The sequence below is a fragment of the Leptopilina heterotoma genome, unplaced genomic scaffold (assembly GCF_015476425.1).
Source record: "Leptopilina heterotoma isolate Lh14 unplaced genomic scaffold, ASM1547642v1 Lhet_60, whole genome shotgun sequence".
Classification (NCBI taxonomy): Eukaryota; Metazoa; Arthropoda; class Insecta; order Hymenoptera; family Figitidae; genus Leptopilina; species Leptopilina heterotoma.
The window spans coordinates 5122042-5140809 of NW_025111138.1; the positions used below are offsets into that span (position 1 = coordinate 5122042).

The following is an 18768-nucleotide window of genomic DNA, read 5'->3' on the forward strand; positions in this document are numbered from 1 at the left end:
AGGGGTTATTCAAAATAAATTCCAAATTTGATTCCACTCTTTTTATTCGAATTGATTCATGACGTGACATGGTGGATTGTATATGATCTAAAAAGATGTTAATTTATCAAAGAAAGCGTTTTAATAAAATTAGATAATGATTCTTTCATAATATTGGTGCTCGAAAAATCTGCTCATTATTAAATATTTAGAAAGTGACAAATATTTGATTTAAATCAATGTGAATTGTTGAAAATGTGATTATTTTCATTCTTTTGACAGCTGGGTTAACAAGTAAGATGGCGATCATGTCTAATATTAAATTTACTTGTTTATTTTAATAATGTCATTAAATTTGGTCCACTTTTCTTTCAATTTAATTAAACTATTTATATCTTCTCTCGTCCTCTTTTTCTATTGTCAATTAATTTGATGCATTTGATTATTATTTTTTTTCCTGTTCTAAATTATCCCTTGTGTTTTTTTTCTCACAATGAGAACACAGAAAAATTCAATTTACAGAGATTGTTTTGTACAATAGAAATTCATTACGTAACTGTCATTTAAAATTCTTTCTTTTTTTATCAGTTTAATGTTAATTGACCCGAGTACACATGAAAGTCTCTTTTACTTTTTCAATTTATTTAGATTGATGAATTCTCTTGTGTGTGTCATTTTTCGAGAAAGAATATTTCATATAATATAATTATGTAGAACAGGCTGATTATGATAATTACAAAGAGGGAAATATAGTTTTTTTTTCTATTTACTGCTGAATAAAAATCAGAATAAAAAAAAAATTGGCAAGATATTTGGAAAAATTGACGTACTCGAAAATCAGGTCGTGACCTTCAAAGAAAATTGATTTAGATATTTTAATTTTTACGTCTTATATATCTCTTTTCTTACTTCCTGCTTTAATAATAGTTTGGATTTGAAACTTCTTTTTCAAGAAAATTGCATTTTTTTCTGGCCTTGATTCATTTATTTAGGTCGATGATTCCGGAAATTCTGAGATGCAACAAAAGTGAATTTAAAAAAAAAAAGAAAAAAGTGTGACGAATTTGTTATAAACTTGATAAGATAAGATTTTTTTTAAATTACTGAAAATTATTTTTGCAAATAGAATTCTTAATTAGAACTTGATATTTTGTATTTATGTTAACATACAAATTTATTTGTTTTGTTTTTATTTTATACTGTTCTTTAGGGGGAAAAAAATTTTAATTTTATATTAAATCCAACTTTTATTGTTTTATAATTAAATTCAGTTTGAAAGATGCAACGAGAACAATAAAATTATTACGCCTTCGTATTCATTGCTTATGTTAATTGAATTCTAATTTGAAATTATAATTGCAAACGATTTTCTCTGTTCAATTTTATTGTATTATTTAAATGATTTTCGATTTTTATTGTATTATTTAACTGATGTTCGATTTTATTTTTAGAAAATGCACTCGAAAAGATTTTAATTTTTTCTAAAAAGGAGTCGAGAGAGGATCTAAGAGAAGTAAACAAAAAATGATAATGCATTCCTAAAAGAAAAACACATTAGACACGATAAAGAAGAAAAGAAAACAAACAAACATGTTTGAATCACCAAGAAGCTTGCAGGAAGTCTGTATGGACTTTATCTGCGACAACATCCTCGCTTTATGTGATGTTCATCCTGGTGAAACTGGTGGTCGACCTAATAGTTGTTCATCTAACTCTTCCAATGGTATTTTATTCAAATTCTAATTTTTTTTCTTTATTTTCATTTTCAATTAATAATAATTTCATTTAATAATTAGAATTTCTTTAATAAGCAAGAAAAATTGATAATTAAATGTCAAAGTAAAAAATCTATATTAATAATCATTGTATTCCTGTAATTGCGGTTCGTAGCTTTTTTGTTTTCTACATTTTTTAATAATTTTTCTTTTTAAATATTTTCAATTTTAAAATTAATGTTTCGAAAATCATTGAATTCTTGCAAAGAATCTTATCAAAAAATTTGAAGAGAATAATTGAATTCCTTCGAAGAATTTTTTTATTTATGAAAATAATTGAATTCTCGAGAAGAATTTAATTAAAATTTTTAAAAATCCTAATTGAATACTTTTGAAGAATTTCTTTGAATTTTTTTTTGAATAATGGAGTTTCTTTAGTAATTTTAATTGAAAATTTTGAAAGCAGTTAAATTTTTAAAAATTTGTATTGAAAATAATTGAATTCCTCCAAAGAATTTTATTATTTATAAAAATAATTTAATTGTTGCGAAGAATTTTACTGTTTATAAAAATAATTGAATTGTTCCGAAGATTTTATTAAAATTTTAGGAAAAAAATTAATTTAATGTAAATATTTGAAAATATTTGAAAATATTTCCTTCTTTCGAGGAATTCTATTAAATTGTTTTAAAAAGAATTTAATTTCTGCAAAGAATTTTAATATTTATAAAAATAATTGGATTCTTGCGAAGAATTTATTAAAATTTTAGGAAATAATTGAATTTTTTTTGAAGAATTTTATAAAAATATTTGCAAATAATTAAATGCTTTCGAGAAATTCAATTAAAGTTATTATTTTTTGAAAATAATTGAATTCTTACAATTTTTTCGACCAATATATTTAAAAATAGTTGAAATGTTTCGAAGAATTTATTAAATTTTTTTAGAAATATTTGTAAATAATTGAATGCTTTCGAGAAATCCAATTAAAGTTATTTCGAAAACAATTGAATTCATTAGAAGAATTTTATTATTTTTTGAAAATAATTGAATTCCTACAATTTTTTCGACCAATACATTTAAAAATAGTTGAATTGTTTCGAAGCATTTATTAAAATTTTTGGAAATATTTGAAAATATTTGAATTCTTTCTATAAATCCAATTAATGTTGTATCGAAAATAATTGAATTTCTGCAAAGAATATTATTAAAATTAAGTAGGTATATTAAAAATAATTGAATTTCTGTAAAGAATTTTATTAAAATTAAGTATATTCATAATAATTGAAGTCATCAGAATAATTTTATTATTTTTTGAAAATAATTGAATTCCTTCAATTTTTTTGACTAATATATTTAAAAATAGTTGAATTATTTCGAAGAATTTATTAAAATTGTAGGAAATAATTGAATTTTATGGAAATATTTAAAAATATTTGAATTCTTCAGAGGAATTCAATTAAAATTGTTTTGAAAATAATTGTAATTATAAAAATAATTGAATTTTTACGAAGAATATAAAAATAATTCAATTGTTTCTATGGATTTCATAAAGATTTCAGAAAATAATTGAATTTATTCAAAATGTATTTATAATTTTTTTTAAAATTGAATTCTTCTGAGGAATTTAATTAAAATTATTTTGAAAATAATTGAATTCGTGCAAAGAGTTTTACTGTTTATAAAAATAATTAAATTTCTGCGAATGATTTTTCAAAATTTTAGAATATAATTTACTTCCTTTGAAAAATTTTATAACGAATTAAGAAAAAAATTAAATTCTTTCTCTGAATTTTATTGAAAATTGTAATTGAATTTTTGCAAAAGATTTTACTATTTAAAAAATAATTGAATTGTTTAGAAGGATTTATTAAAATTTTAGAAAATAATTGAATTCTTTTGTTAAATTTTATAAAAATTTTGTCAAAAATAATTGAATTTTTGCAAAAAATTTTATTATTTATCAAAATAATTGAATTCTTCTGAAGAATGTTATTATTTACATATAAAAGTAATTGAATTCTTGTGAAGAGTTATATTAAAATTTTTGAAAATATAAACATTTTTAATTTATTTAGTACTTAATAAGTGAATTTTTTAAATTTTGATTATGAAATCATTTAAAGAATTATATTTGAAAATAAAAAATTTTGTAATTTGCATAAAAATGCATAACAAATGCGTAACATTTTCTAGTTATTAGATATAATAATTAATATAAATTTTATTAATTTATTTAGGTACATAAATTTTATTTTAATAATTGTTTTAATAAGTAAATTTTACTATTTAATTTATAATTTTATTATCTATTTTATAATTTTATTGTAGTATAATTTAAATAATTTTATTTTCTCTTTGTAAAATTTTTACAGAACCTTCTGCAGGATTTTTACCGGCGAATACTTCAAATAACAATATAACCTCAGGTCCATCGACGAGACTCTGTTTCAGAGATCCCGACACATTCTTACCAGAAGAAATTTCCGAACAGTTATTATATAGTCTTTGTGAGCGAAAAGTTTTATCAGATTTAACAATAACTCTATTTGATGCTAAAACAACGAGGCTAAGGCACGTTAAATTGAAAAATGCCTCGAATCTTTCCGTGAAAGGTTTAAAAATATTACGTGAACACAAAGTTATAGATTTAGAAGTTAAAGGTTTAAAGATTGCTATCAATGATCTTATAACCTGTTTAGGTACATGGAGTTTACAGAATCTTAGATCATTAAGTGTCGCTAAGGGGAGTTTTATGGATTGTTCAAGGTACAAAAAATTCCCTTCTAAAAAAATATATTTAGAAAAATTATTATTTAATAACTTGATTTAATTGTCTAAATTTTTAGTTTTTAATTTTCTGTTTGTTTTAATTTTTTATTCACTGTAATCATCAATTTTAATAAATTTAAACTTTAGTTATTTAATTACTTTCACTAACTTTGATTTTATTGAATTTCAACAGATATTGTGTTCTCGTGGCTTTGAGTAATTTAAGAGCATTAAAAACACTAAACGTATCAGGAACTGAATTCAATAGACATGGATTGGATATTGTTGTTGAAGACTTACCACTTTTAGAGAGTTTGGATATTTCTTGTACTCAAGTAGATGATATAACGCCATTAAGGAAATGTAAAGATCGTTTAAAGACATTAATAATGTACAATGTGAAAATAAGCACCTGTGGACATGTAGTTTCAGTTTTACTTATTTTAAATGAATTGAGAAATCTCGATATTTCGGATGATCGAGATTCTTACGTTTTTGAAATGTTTGCACCAGTGAGATCAAAAATTACCGATTTCCTAAAAGCGGTCCACTGCATGCCTCATCTTACTAGTTTAGATATATCAGGTAAATATTTTCTCTTTAATCATCTACAACTAATTAATGAAAATTTATTATTTCTTTAAAAAATACAATTTTTCGAGATATAATTCTCCAAAAAATACGATTAAATTTCAAAACAATTTAATAAAAGTAATATAACATTAAATTCTTTTAAATATAAAATTTATTTCAATTGAATTTGACAAAACTTCTAATTGTTTCAATTTTTTAAATTATTTTCGGGAATTAAATTATCTTCAAAAACATTTTAATTACAATTTTTTAAAATACTAATTTTTTTTTTAGAATTTCTAGATTAAATTATTCAAAATTTCATTCATATTTGTAAAAAATTTTGGATTTGTTTTAATTTGAGAAAGAAAATTCATAGTCAGGGATTTTTATTAAAAGTAATGGAAAAAATTAAATTTTTAGAATTCATAAGAAAATTTTGAATTTTTGTGTAATATAGAAATAAATTATAAATTTAATAGAACATTTTTTTGAGTATCTAATCATTTTTAGCGTGAATCTGAATATTCTTTAGGGCCAGGGAAAAAGTCAAAATTTTGTCTGGAAATCAAGGAAAATTTAGGGAAAAACAAAATTAAATGTTTGTGGCAAAATTCTTCTTCAAAAAAATATTTCAATATTGAGAATTCTTCCTAATGGGTTTTATTTTATTTCAGGAAAAGACGAAATCGATCCAAAGGATCTAAGAAAATTTATACGAGCCCATCCGAAGTTGAGTTTCTTGGGCCTTATGCATTCTGACGCTTGCTATGAAGAGAGTCTTATAAATCCGTTCAATAAAAATTATAACTCTGATTTAGTGGTAAGCTAAAAAAATTACAGTGAAAAAAAAATAAGAAAGAAAAAATGAAATATAAATAAAATAAAAACAAAATTAGTAATAAAATAAAAATTCTTTATTTTATTATTGATTTTTAGGTAAGTGGAACAGCAACCGAATCGCAAATTCTCGAATCACTTAGAAGGTATTCCTGTAGGCCAATTTATGTTCAAAAATGTCTATACAATTTATTTCGATTAACGTCGAGTTCAGACGAAGTGAGAGTTGATATGATTAAATTAGTCATTCCCGGAATGAAAGCTCATCCCCAGGAATTCCGAATACAAATAGCCGGCACTGCGTGTCTTTATAATCTCACAAAAGGTGAACTTGCAAATAAAATTCATCCCTCGGTGCTGAAGCAAGTTGTCGATGTTACATTAACGGCAATGGAATCTTATCCAAATCATTATCAAATGCAAAAAAATACAATTCTCACATTATGTAGTGACAGAATTCTACAGGACGTTGGTTTCGACAAATATCGGTAAGGAAAATGTATAACACAAAAAAACATAAAGAAATATAAAATAAATAAATAAATAATACACAAAAAAAAGTAAATAAAGAAAAAGTACGTATACAAAAAAAGAATTCGAATATTCAAGATTAAATTATAAAAAGTTGTAATTTTAATAAATTTGATTTACAGATGTGCAAGATTAGTAATGAATAATTTATCGGCGTTCAATGATTCATCGATGAATCGAATGTCAGTGGCAATTTGTTCAATATTGGCGGCGAAAATATCAACGGTTGAAACATCGATGCTGGGAGCGCAACCTCAATATATGTCGAAATTGTTGACAATGGTTCGAGCGAAAGTTGAAACAACTTGCGTTGATATTACCATGAAATTCACATTGTCCGCTCTTTGGAATTTGACTGATGAAAGCGCTACAACTTGCAAAGTGTTCTTACAAGAAGGAGGAATGAAACTCTTTCTCGAAGTTCTCGATACTTTCCAAGGGGAATCGAGTGTTGAAACTAAAGTCTTGGGTCTGCTTAATAATATCGCCGAGGTAAAAATATCTTTCGTCAAAGGAGAATTTTTAAATACTTTTTGAAAATCAATTTTTCTTACTGTAATACTTTTCGAAAATAATTCTTTTAAATATTAAATTAAATTACTGTTAAAATGTAGATTAAAATTTTAATTAAAAGTAAATCCAAAAGGAAGATTAAAAGTAAATCCAAAAGGAAGATTAAAATTAAATCCAAAAGGAAGATTAAAATTAAATCCAAAAGGAAAATTAAAATTAAATCTAAAAGAAAGATTAAAATTAAATCCAAAAGGAAGATTAAAAGTAAATTTAAAAGGAAAATTAAAATTAAATCCAAAAGGAAGATTAAAATAAAAATTAAAACGTAGATTAAAATTAAATGTAAAATGTAGATTAAAATTGAATTCGAAATAAAATCTAAAATGTAGTTTGAAAAAAATTGCAGGTTGTACACTTGAGAAGTCAGTTACTGCAGCCACGATTTATATCAATGCTTTCGTCTCTCTTGGATTCCGAGCATATTGATGTGTCTTATTTTGCGGCAGGCATTGCCGCGCATCTTCTTAGTGATAGTCCGGAATCATGGTCAAATTCGTTGCTGCGACCAAAGAGAATTCGTTTATCGGAACAATTGGCACGCGCTGTGACGAATTGGAAAACGCCACAGAGCGAAATGGTTGCTTACAGAAGTTTTCATCCATTTTTCCCTCTCCTCGAATGCGATGAGGATGATGCTGTTCAATTGTGGGCAGTATGGGCAATTCATCATGTCTGCACCAAGAATCGTAAGTTGACTGTTAATTTTTCTTTCTTTCTTTTCATCCTTCAGGCAACGCACTCGTTAATTAATTTGAAAAAAATTGCAAAAAGTAGCTTTAATACTTGAGAACAATAATAAAAAAGTAGCTATTGAAAAATTAAATTTGACGATTTAAAAAATTTAGTTTAGTCGATTTTATTAAAATTTCACGAAACAATTCAATTATTGTCAATTATGTCAATTTTAATAAATCCTTCTAATCAATTCAATTATTTTTTTAAATAGTAAATTCTTTGAAAAAATTTAATTCTTTTTAATAAAATTTCACGAAAGAATTTAATTTTTTTCTTAATTCGTTATACCATTTTTCAAAAGAATTCAATTATTTTATAAAATTTTAATAAATCCTTCTAAACAATTGAATTATTTTTATAAATAATAAAATTCTTCCCAATAATTCAATTATTTTTATGAATAATGAAATTGTTTGCTGTAATTCAATTATTTTCAAAACAATTTTAATTGAATTCCTCGGAAGAATTCAAATATTTTCAAATATTCCTATAAAATTCAACTATTTTCTAAAATTTTAATAAATCCTTTTAAACAATTCAATTATTTTTTTTAAATAGTAAAATCGTTGCAAAAATTCAATTCTTTTCAATAAAATTTCACGAAAGAATTTAATTTTTTTCTTAATTCGTTATAAAATTTTTCAAAAGAATTCAATTATTTGATAAAATTTTAATAAATCCTTCGAAACAATTCAATTATTTTTATAAATAGTAAAACTTTTTGCAGAAAATCAATTATTTTCAAAACAATTTTCATTGAATTCCTCGGAAGAATTCAATTTTTTTCAAATATTTCCATAAAATTCAATTACATATTTCCTAAAATTTTAATTGTAAATTCTTCGAAACAATTCAACTATTTTTATAAATACTAAAATTCTTTGCAGGAATTAAATTATTTTTTATGCAATTCAAATAAAATTGCTGGAAAGAATTTAATTATTTTCAAAAATTTCCTAAAAATTTAATTTTAACAAGAATTTAAAATTCTCTAAAAATAATTCCATATGAAAATGAAATTACTTCCAATGCAATTTTTAAATATATTGATCCAAAAATTGAAAGAATTCAATTATTTTCAAAAAATAACAAAATTCTTCTGATGAATTCAATTTAATAGTAAAATTCTTCGCAAGAATTAAATTATTTTTCATAAATAATATAATTCTTCTCAAGAATTCAATTATCAATAATAATTATATTGAAAATAATTGAATCACTCCGAAGAATTTTATAAATTAAGAAAATAATTTAATTACTACTGCAAACAATTGATTTATTATAAGAATTATTAGATTTTTTTGTAAATAATTGAATTGTTGCGAAGAATTTTTAAAAATTTTCAAAAAATAAAATTTGAAAGAATTTAAATAAAAATTTGTATAATTTTCTTTTTTTTCCAAAATATTAAGATTTTAAAAAAAAAAACTTGTATTTTCTTTTTAGCAAAACGATATTGCGAAATGTTGATCCGAGATGGAGGAGTGAAAATTTTGGAAACTCTAGAGAAGGAAAGATCGAGTTTAGAAACACAGCCGAACGTTCGTACATTGTGTCAATCAATTTTGGAAACACTTGCGCAACATTCGTGCTAACAAAAAGATGTTCCGAATGAACGGAAAGTACACTATTGGTACGCTAGTCAATTTTATTCATGTGCGAATCTCTCCCTACATCTAGAATTATAGTCCCCTTGAGTTGAAATAGCGACAAAAAAAAATCAAACTCAATAATTTATAGCTTTTTAATCATATTTTTTTTTTAATTTTTTTTTTTTAATCTTAAACCCATTCTAGATGTGGGATGAATTCCATATGTTCTTAACATTTTGTTCCGTGTCAAACATGTCGCCAGATTATATAGATTATTCAGTATAAAAAGAAAATCTAAAAAAAAAATCTTATATTAGTAAAATATCCTCGAAAAAGCATTTTTTGCTTTTATGAGTTTTTCACACAAAATGATATTATAAAATAACGATTCGCCAGCAATCGTTTATTCTAGCTTTTAGTTATTAATAATTCCCAGAATCTCAATTTATCTATTATGAGATTTAACGCAATTTCAATATTTTCAGGGTATTTTACTAACGACATTGACAGTCAAAAAATTGCTTTTAAAAAGCGAGATTGAAAACAAAAATTGTTTTCACAATTTTTTTTCCTAAAAAAACATGAACTTTGTAAATATTTTTTTTTAAGTATTTTTACTAGGGAATTTGGAAATATTTTTTTCTTTTCACCTAATTGGACATGTTTTTAATTTTTTTTTTGAAAGAAGGAAAAATTAAGTAAATTAGAAACTTTACTTAAATTTTCTTTATAGAAAGAATAAATCGATTAATTTTACATTCGGGTAAAATTGCTAAAGGTGTTTTTTTTTTAATTCTGAACAATTATTTTATTTTGTTATTGTAAAAATAATAATTACGTTCAATTATAGTTTTTATAATTAAAAAATACGAGGATTTTTTTTGACCGACTGTCATTTAGTGAGTTACCTTGAAAATTTAATGAAGCGTCAATTTTTATTTATTCAGTTTCTAATAGAAGTAAATTTAACAGAGACCGGTGAATAATCACTAATAAGATCAGAACTAGCCGAGCTAAATCTGTGTCAAAATAATCGTTTAAAAAAAACTTAACTTCCTGTAAAAGTTCAAAATGTCCAATTTATTATTATATTATTAATTATAACTATAATTAATATTATTGCTATTACTATTATTCTTATTATCATTATTAACGTAGCTTTTGAAAAAAGTTTTCGATGTTGTTTTAGATTTAGATCATATTAGTCAAGATCTAGTTTTTGTTCTTTTTGAAAGCTGGTTATTCATTTCGAAAAAAAGAAAGCTTGGTGTTTACGAAATTATTTTAATTATCAGGGCGTTTCAATTTTCCCTATCAATGTGGATTGATTGTCCAATGCTTCAGAGTTGATGAAAGTTTATATAAAAGAAAATCATTGAAGGGAGAAAAATGAAAAAAAAGTTGCATATTGAAACTTTAATGTATAGTAAAAAAAAAATGCAAAAAAAAAACTGTGATCTAATTTGGAAAAAGAAAATGTTACGTTTTATGAAACTTCCATTTGAGAAAAAAATTAACAATTGTGTGAAATTAGATTTTTTTTAATCAACATTTAATATACAATTATTCTTTTCTCCTGAGTTTTACAGTGATTTTTTTTTTTTTGAGTAGTATATTGAGATTCAACATTCTTTTTTATGCTTCATAGAAAAATATCTTTGTACACGGAAGTTTATACGTTTAATTGTAAAACATGCGTGTTCGCTCTATTACGCAAGACGATCACTGTATCAAATTGAGTCCTAAAAACAAATATCTAAAATCTGCGACTGGCAGCATTCTTGAAAAAAAAAATGCACTGTCTTGGACACCATTATTTTATGGAAGTGGCCTTTGTGAATGTACTTGTTGAGAATAAAATACTGCATCATGGATCGTTGCGAAAATTCTGAAACTAGGCTTCCCTTTTTCGTAAATATCACATTTTTGAATATTGTCAAATACCGATACCGTGCATGCCGCGAAATAAACTGGAATTTTAATTTGACTATATTCCTCGACAATATCTCGTAATGTTTTAACACCAGTTGGATCGGTGTAAGTCAACGAGCTCATATCAATTATTATAAATTGCACATCTAAACTATCACAGTCATCATCGTTTAAGTATAAGCCTCGTTTGGACAATTTTATTCTACGTTTGAGAATTTTTCTTGGAATAATACCAATGGCTGTTTGAATTTCAGTTCGAAATTGTCTCTCAGTCACGAAATTCAAATTTCCCGTGTAGTGAATTATTTTTATTCCATTGATTTCCTTTGTCTGGAATAATTCGAATTTTCATTCACTCTTCAGTTTTGCATTTAAGTTTAAATTTTTAGGCTTTGAAAAAAGGAAACTCACCCCTTGATAGCGATTTTGGTCCAGGTACAAATCAGTGTTTGGTACATTTCCTAAAACGCAAGTGTACGATTTGACACTAAGCAATAAAACACTTGCTAGTGACATTAAAAGTCCTACTAATAATCCAATGTCTAAATCAATTAATACTACAGAAAGAACGGTCACAATCCAAATGATTCCGTCAATTTTGTTTAATTTCCAAAATTTAGCCAATGCCTTAGCCTGAAGCAGCATTCCTTTCAAGGCGACCTATTAAATATAAAATTAAAAATATTAAAAATATTAAATATTAAATAAAATTCGTAAAAATAAAATTTTAAATTCAACTAAAAATTGTAAAGAAATTCTACTTTTCGCAATTTAATTGCGATTAAAATCGTTTAAAAATTGAAAACATTTTAAGTAAAATGAAAATAATTACCACAATAATCGAGGCTAGTACACATCTTGGTAACGGCTCGAAAAATGGACCTATCCATAAAAGAATGCAAAGTAAAAGAAAACAAGAAACAACGCTCGCTAATTGCGTTTTCCCTCCAACTGTCTGCTGAATTAAGGATCTACTCAGAGATGCAGAAACTGGCATACAAGAGAAGAAGGATCCAAAAATATTCCCTGCTCCCTAAATTTGAAAACAAAAAAATGAGAATTTAATTCAAAAAAAAAGAAATTTTATATTTTCAAATATAAAATTTGACTTTCAATTGTGAATAATTTAAAATTAAAAATGTAAGAAATTCTTTCATTAAGTACAAAATGTTAATATTATTTTTCGCAAGAATTCAATTATTTTGAAGACAATTTTAATAAAACATGAAAGGTTTCATTTATTTTTTTTTTAATTTTTCGAAAGAATTCAAATATTTTCTTAGCAAGGATTTAAATATTTTGCATTAATAATAACATTTTTTGGGGGAATCCAATTCTTTTCAATAAATTTTCTTAATGGAATTAAATTATTTTTTAAAAATTTTAATAAAAAAATTCAATTATTTTCTTAAATAATAAAATTCTTTGAAAAAAAATTCAATTATTTACATAAATAATAAAATACTTTGCTAGGAATTCAATTATTTATTCTACAATCTTAATAGAATTTTTCGAAAGAATTCAATTATTTTTATAAATAGAAATTTTATTATTTGCAAAAATTTTGATAATATCCTTCAGAAGATTTCAATTATTATAAAAAATGTTGCTAAAATATTTTTTATTAGAAGTTAATAATTTTTAGTACATTTTTAATTAAAATTCTTATCAAGAATTTAAATATTTTTCATTAATAATAAAATTTTTTGGATAAATCCAATTATTTTCAATATAATTTCAATAAATTTTCTTAATGGAATTCAATTATTTTTAAAAATTTTAATAAAATTATACACAAAATCAATTAATTTCATAAATAATAAAATTCTTCAGAAGAATTCAATAATTATCTCGAAATTGCTTTGAAAGAATTCAATTATTTTCAAAAATTTCAGAAATTTGTAGAAATTTTTGAAAAAAGTTTAATTGACTCCAAAAACTAATAAAATTATTTAAAAGAATTTAATTTTTTATCAATTTTAATAAAAATTTATAAAAAATTATTAATTAAAATTATTAATAAACACGATTATTTAAAAAATTTTAAAGAAATTTTTCATAAAATTCAATCACTTTCAAAATTTTCCACCTACAAAATTATTAAAAAAAAGTCCATTATTTTCAAGAAATTCAAATAAATTCTTCAAAACAATTTAATAGCTTTCAAAAATTGTAATAAAATTCTTTGTAAGAATTCGATTATTTTCATAAATAATAAAATTCATTGCGAGAATTTAATTATTTTCAATACAATTTTATTAAAATTTCTCGAAAAAAATCAATTATTTTCAAAAATTTTGATAAAATCTTGTATTAATTGTTTATTTTAAAATTTATCATAAAAGCTTCACAAGAATTCTATGATTTTTAATACTTTACATTTAAAATTCAAAATAGAAAAATTATTTTAAAAATTAGATACAAAAAAACTAACAAAAACTAAAGCAAAAAAACTAAAATTCTGGTTATTAGCAAATAACCAGAATTTTAGTTTTTAATACAAACGAATTTGAGATTCTCAATAAAATTTCGATTTATTTAAAAGTTTAGAGATTTAGAAATCGGGAGATTTTAAATAAAAAATGTATCTGAAAAGAAAAATTATTGGAAAAAGAAGTAAAGTAATTATTACCATTGCTAACAATTCCTGATTTGAATCAATATCGTATTGAAGTTTTTGAGCGAAAATCAAGCTCATTGACATTGTGACAGTATAAGAAACAAGACACACTGAAATACTATCCAAGGCAACAGTTGACAGTAATTCAAAACTTGGTATCACAGGATTTGGAAGTCTGGTGAATCATCAAATTTAGATACCTTAAAAATTTATAGGAATATTACATCGCAGATGACAAGAATTAAATTCAACTGTAAAAACTTGACTCACCCAGTTGGAATATGTCCAACAGTTCGAATTCCATAGACCGATGGTAAATTACAATAATTTGAAATTAACGTTCCACTAATCACCGCCACCAATTCAATTGGAATCGGAAAATTACATAATTTACTAATGCGGGGCTAAAAGCGAAAATTAATAAATTAATTCACACTAAACAAGATTTTTAAATTAAAAACAAAAAGAAGTATTTAACTAAATCGAATTACTATTAATCAATTTTAATGATTGATTGTAAATTTTCGCCTTTTAGTATTAAATTGAAAAGAATAAATTATTTACTTTTAACAGTTCATTATTGAAGACCATAATAATGATCGAAACTGATGATATGATGACAGCAGCAATATTCATTGTTGGTAAACGAATAAATAGATCTATTATTGTCTGGAAAAAAAATAGAAACCATAATTAATTAATTGCATATTAATTTTTAATTTAAAGTTAATTATCGAGGGAGAGAAAAATTTCTTTTCTTACATGTAAAGCCTGAAAATATCCCGTTCGTTTTGGCAATTTGACACCAAAGAGATCGGAAAATTGAGAAATCAGTACTTGAATAGCTGCTCCAGTTGTGAAGCCATTGACGAAAGTCTCACTCAATAGTGTACTTATAACTCCCAATCGAAACGCGTACATCAATAACTGAAAAATTAAGTCACAAAATTAATTGCTTGAAAAAATAGGTAATAATCGTAATATTTCTGTACAATATTTATATTTTACAAATTCAATATTTTATTCTCTCAAGGTGAAGAGAAGAAATCGAACTGAATTGAGTTTTAGAAACAAGAGAATAAAAATAGAAAATAGCAAAATTGAAAAGAAAATAAAAAATACAATGAAAAATAAAATAGAAAATATTTAAAAATGGTTCAGGTAAAAGAAAAAAATTCTTTTCTTTCCTTTTTCAAATTTGAACTGATTTGAGTTAAAAAATAGAAAATAAAATTAGAAAAATCGAATAGGAAATAAAAAATAGAATGGAAAATAAAATAGAAAATATTTAACAAATAGTTTAGAGGAAAAAGAAAATGAAGTGAATTAAGTTTAAAAAAAAATAAAATAAAAATGGAAAACAGAAAAATTGAATAGAAAATAAAAAATAGAATGTCAAAAAAATAAAATAGAAAATACTTGAAAAAGTTTTTTAAAAAAAGTATAAAAGAAAGAGAATAAAAATAGAAAAGAATTATAGAAAAATATAAAAAGAAAATAGATAAATCGAATAGAAATTAAAAAATTGGATGGAAAATAAAAAATAAAAATAGAAAATAAATATTTAAAAAAGATAGTTAAAAAAGTTTAAAAGAAAGAAAATAAAAAGAGAATCGAATATAGAAAAATAGAATAGAAAATAGAAAAATGGAATAGAAAATAAAAAATAAAGCAGAAAATACTTAAAAAATATTTTAAAAATATTTTTGAAGGTTTTAAAAAAAGAAAATAAAAAAATAAAATGTAGAAAAAGAGAATAGAAAATAAAAAATAAAATAAGAAATATTATTTGGTAAAAAATGTTGATATAATTAATAAAATTATTTTCATACTATAAATCTAATTAATAAATTTATATAAATTAATATTATGAATATTGCAACATTTTTGCGTTTTTTTCTAAATTTAATTTGAAAAAAATGATTTTTTTAAATATTAATCACCTGAATTAATCCAACCATGAAGGTAACGGAAGTTGCCACTTGTATATTGGTATAACCACCTTGAGAATTAAGTGATTGGCTTTCATTTGACAGTAATGTCAAATTTGCATTTGATAAACTACTATCTACATTTGATAAAGCAGTAACAACTTTACCCGTCATCAGGCACGCAACAGCAAAGGTTCCTAAATTTTTTTTCAAAACGAAAAAATACATTTTTTGACTTCAATTTATTAATAACACTCTAGTTATCTAGTTACACCTTTCCAAAAAGTCAAAAAAAAAAAAATGATTTACGTTTACTTTCCTCGTTAATAAATTTTAATTTCTTTCAACTTGCTCAGACAATTTTAATTTTTTTTCAACTTGCTTAGACAATTCAAATTTTTTTTCAACTTGCAAATGAAAAAATTATTCAAATTTCTTTCATATGAACAAATTTTTCCGTCTGACTTAAATTGCATAATAAAATAGGCGTGAAAAAAACAAATTTTCTCGTAAACATATTTTAACAGGAAAAAAAGACTAAAACAATTCGTAAAGTAATTAATTAAAACGTAAAGTTGTTAGAAAGATAGTCTTAATTATTGAATGTAATTTTAAAGAAAAGAAACATTTCTCACCCATTGATACGTGTTTCGATGTACCGAAAATAAAATAAATAAGTACAGGAAAAAATGCCATATAAATTCCAACAACTGGCGGTACATTGCCCAACATGGCATAAGCCATGCCTTGAGGAATGTGCATAATTGCAACAGTAATACCAGAAATTATATCACTCGTTATGTCCTCTTTCCAATTGTAATTTTTCAGCCATCTAACAACTGGTATTGTATTCGCCGCATATGATTTAAAATTATTTGGTGTCATGGTTTTCTTTAATTTCGAAGTCACTGCAAATAGAATCAAATTCGTATTTATATTTAAAAAAAATTATAAAATAAAATACCTTTCTCTTTGAGGAAAAATAATAGTTTGAAAAAAATTCTTCATACTCACTGGTAGCTCTTGGTTTCTCGTAATTATAAATTTCGTTCAAAACTTCTTGTTCGTACAGAGGACGATCCACGTGCAGGTGAAATTGAGCCTGTTTCTCCATTATACCTTTAATTCAAGTTCGATAATTAATTGACGAAATTTATTATTAATTAAAATTGTTACTAAATTAAAATTAACATTACTAAATTTAACTAACATTACTTAATTAAAATTAACAATTACAATTATTAATTACTGTAATTAAAAATATTAATAGCGATAGAATGTAACAAAAAAATAATTAAAGTAACGATAATCAAAAAAGAATTATTTTTGTTCTTTCAATCTATTATTTCGATTCTTCTATTTTTGTTTATAAATAAAAATACAGGTGTGACAGGAGTAATTACCAGTATTTTTTAATGTATTCAGTTATAAAACTATTTTTTCTCTCAATATATTTACCACTAAAATTTTATATCGTGAAAACAATTTTCCCAACAGAGTAATATTCCATAAATTTTTATTTCCCAAACAAGCTTTCAAAATTCATAGCACATAATTTACAACTGTGAAAATTAACTCCTTTATTTACAGAGTATTTTACAACTTGAACATTTAAATATAGTAAACTAAAATAAACATTATTATTATGCAAGAAGAAATATTAAGCAATCACAAAAGAAAAAAAAATTAGGTAACACTCTTTTTTGTTTAAAACTCTGCGAATTCTATATTTGAAACTAAATTTGATTTTTAAAGAAAGAAAACAATTAAATTATGACTAGAACTTAAAATAGTTCTAGAACATTAAAACGAAAAGTATGTCTCGAGATGATTCTCGAATTGATATTAAGAAGTCGTTCAAATAATTAACATCAATTTATGTTGTAATCGCAATAAGGAAATTTTTTTTCACTCATAAAATAAATAGAATTTCAAAAAATAAATTCAATTTTTTGCGAAATAAATTGAAATACATCAAGTTTTCTATTGACAATTATTGTTAATTGTCATTATCGATCATTGAATTCTCTAAGCGGAAAAATTAATATTAAATTCTTACTTGGTATTCGAAGTGCTTCTTGCGTATCATCCATCCTGGAAATGTTGAAAATAAATTCCCCGCGACTTAATTCGTTTTTTCCACACCACACACCAGCTAAACACACAAGTACGTAAATGTAATTAAAAAATACATTATTAATAGTTTTAATATTAACAATTAATCAACAAATCAAACAGTTGCTAGATACGCAATTTTCGAAAGAAAAAAATTATTTACAATCTAGTGTTTGAAAAAAAAATGAATACAGACAATTTTTACTAAATGAAATAAATCAAAGTAGCTGTGAATAAACTCGTGACAAGTGCTTTTCATTTTATTCATTAAAAAAATAAGAAAAATCCAATTAATCCACATATTAATAATCGTTGTATTTTAATTAAATGAAGTAATTTTTCGCATAATTATAATAAACAGAAAACTAACCTCTTTGTCATAAATAAATGTTTCAAATGGAGTCAAGAAAAAAGTAATATAAAAATCCATCAGTCGTGTAAAACATTTAAAGGGGAACTGTAATGAAATTGAGCCATGATTTGTATTTATCTTCCTGTTTTTCAAGGACGAATATTAAAAGAAAAAAAACATTGACATGACAGAGACTTCAACTTCACTTGTGCGTGCGCACCTTACTCATTTAATGACAAATCATCCAATCAAAAATAAGTATTTAAATTTTTAATCATCAGAATATATTGATTTTAGAGCGCAAAACGCGCAAAACTTTTTTCTAAAATTGAAGAAAATTTTCCTTAAATTAAAAGGTGAATTAATTTAAACTAAATGAAAATAAATAATTCAATTTTCGTAATTATTTTTCCTCGACCTAAATTAATTTTAATAAACCCAGAAAATTAACTGTAGGAAACAGAAAAGGAATTTTTAATTTTGAAAATTCAAGACTATCATCAAAAAT

At 23.5% G+C, this 18768-nt stretch overlaps 2 protein-coding genes across 2 annotated transcripts; one reads left to right on the plus strand and one right to left on the minus strand.

Moving 5' to 3' along the window:
* Positions 1 to 39: 39 nt before the first annotated feature.
* LOC122509514 (protein zyg-11 homolog B-like) lies at positions 40 to 11204 on the plus strand. Its single transcript, XM_043623649.1, has 9 exons — positions 40 to 273; positions 1431 to 1702; positions 4070 to 4463; positions 4660 to 5051; positions 5717 to 5862; positions 5979 to 6367; positions 6533 to 6902; positions 7330 to 7669; positions 9165 to 11204. The coding sequence occupies exons 2-9, from the start codon at positions 1570 to 1572 to the stop codon at positions 9311 to 9313; spliced, it is 2313 nt and encodes a 770-aa protein (XP_043479584.1). The 5' UTR covers positions 40 to 273; positions 1431 to 1569; the 3' UTR covers positions 9314 to 11204.
* On the minus strand, positions 10831 to 18477 carry LOC122509515 (solute carrier family 26 member 6-like). Its single transcript, XM_043623651.1, has 12 exons — positions 18279 to 18477; positions 17853 to 17948; positions 16808 to 16912; positions 16429 to 16701; positions 15806 to 15990; positions 14625 to 14789; positions 14427 to 14531; positions 14133 to 14266; positions 13875 to 14037; positions 12075 to 12275; positions 11654 to 11902; positions 10831 to 11572 (listed from the first exon to the last, which is right to left on the minus strand). Exons 2-12 carry the CDS (start codon positions 17884 to 17886, stop codon positions 11129 to 11131), a joined length of 2058 nt encoding a protein of 685 aa, XP_043479586.1. The 5' UTR covers positions 17887 to 17948; positions 18279 to 18477; the 3' UTR covers positions 10831 to 11128.
* Positions 18478 to 18768: the final 291 nt, after the last annotated feature.

Bases quoted from the DNA above. Each gene is read 5' to 3' on its own strand.
- LOC122509514 (XM_043623649.1), top strand. From the start codon at position 1,570: ATGTTTGAATCACCAAGAAGCTTGCAGGAAGTCTGTATGGACTTTATC. The intron at 1,703-4,069 runs GTATTTTATTCA...AAATTTTTACAG, and splicing joins TTCATCTAACTCTTCCAATG to AACCTTCTGCAGGATTTTTA. The intron at 5,863-5,978 runs GTAAGCTAAAAA...ATTGATTTTTAG, and splicing joins ATTATAACTCTGATTTAGTG to GTAAGTGGAACAGCAACCGA.
- LOC122509515 (XM_043623651.1), bottom strand. From the start codon at position 17,886: ATGGATGATACGCAAGAAGCACTTCGAATACCAA. The intron at 14,038-14,132 runs GTGAGTCAAGTT...ATGATTCACCAG, and splicing joins GTTGGACATATTCCAACTGG to ACTTCCAAATCCTGTGATAC. The intron at 11,573-11,653 runs GTGAGTTTCCTT...GAATTATTCCAG, and splicing joins ACCAAAATCGCTATCAAGGG to ACAAAGGAAATCAATGGAAT.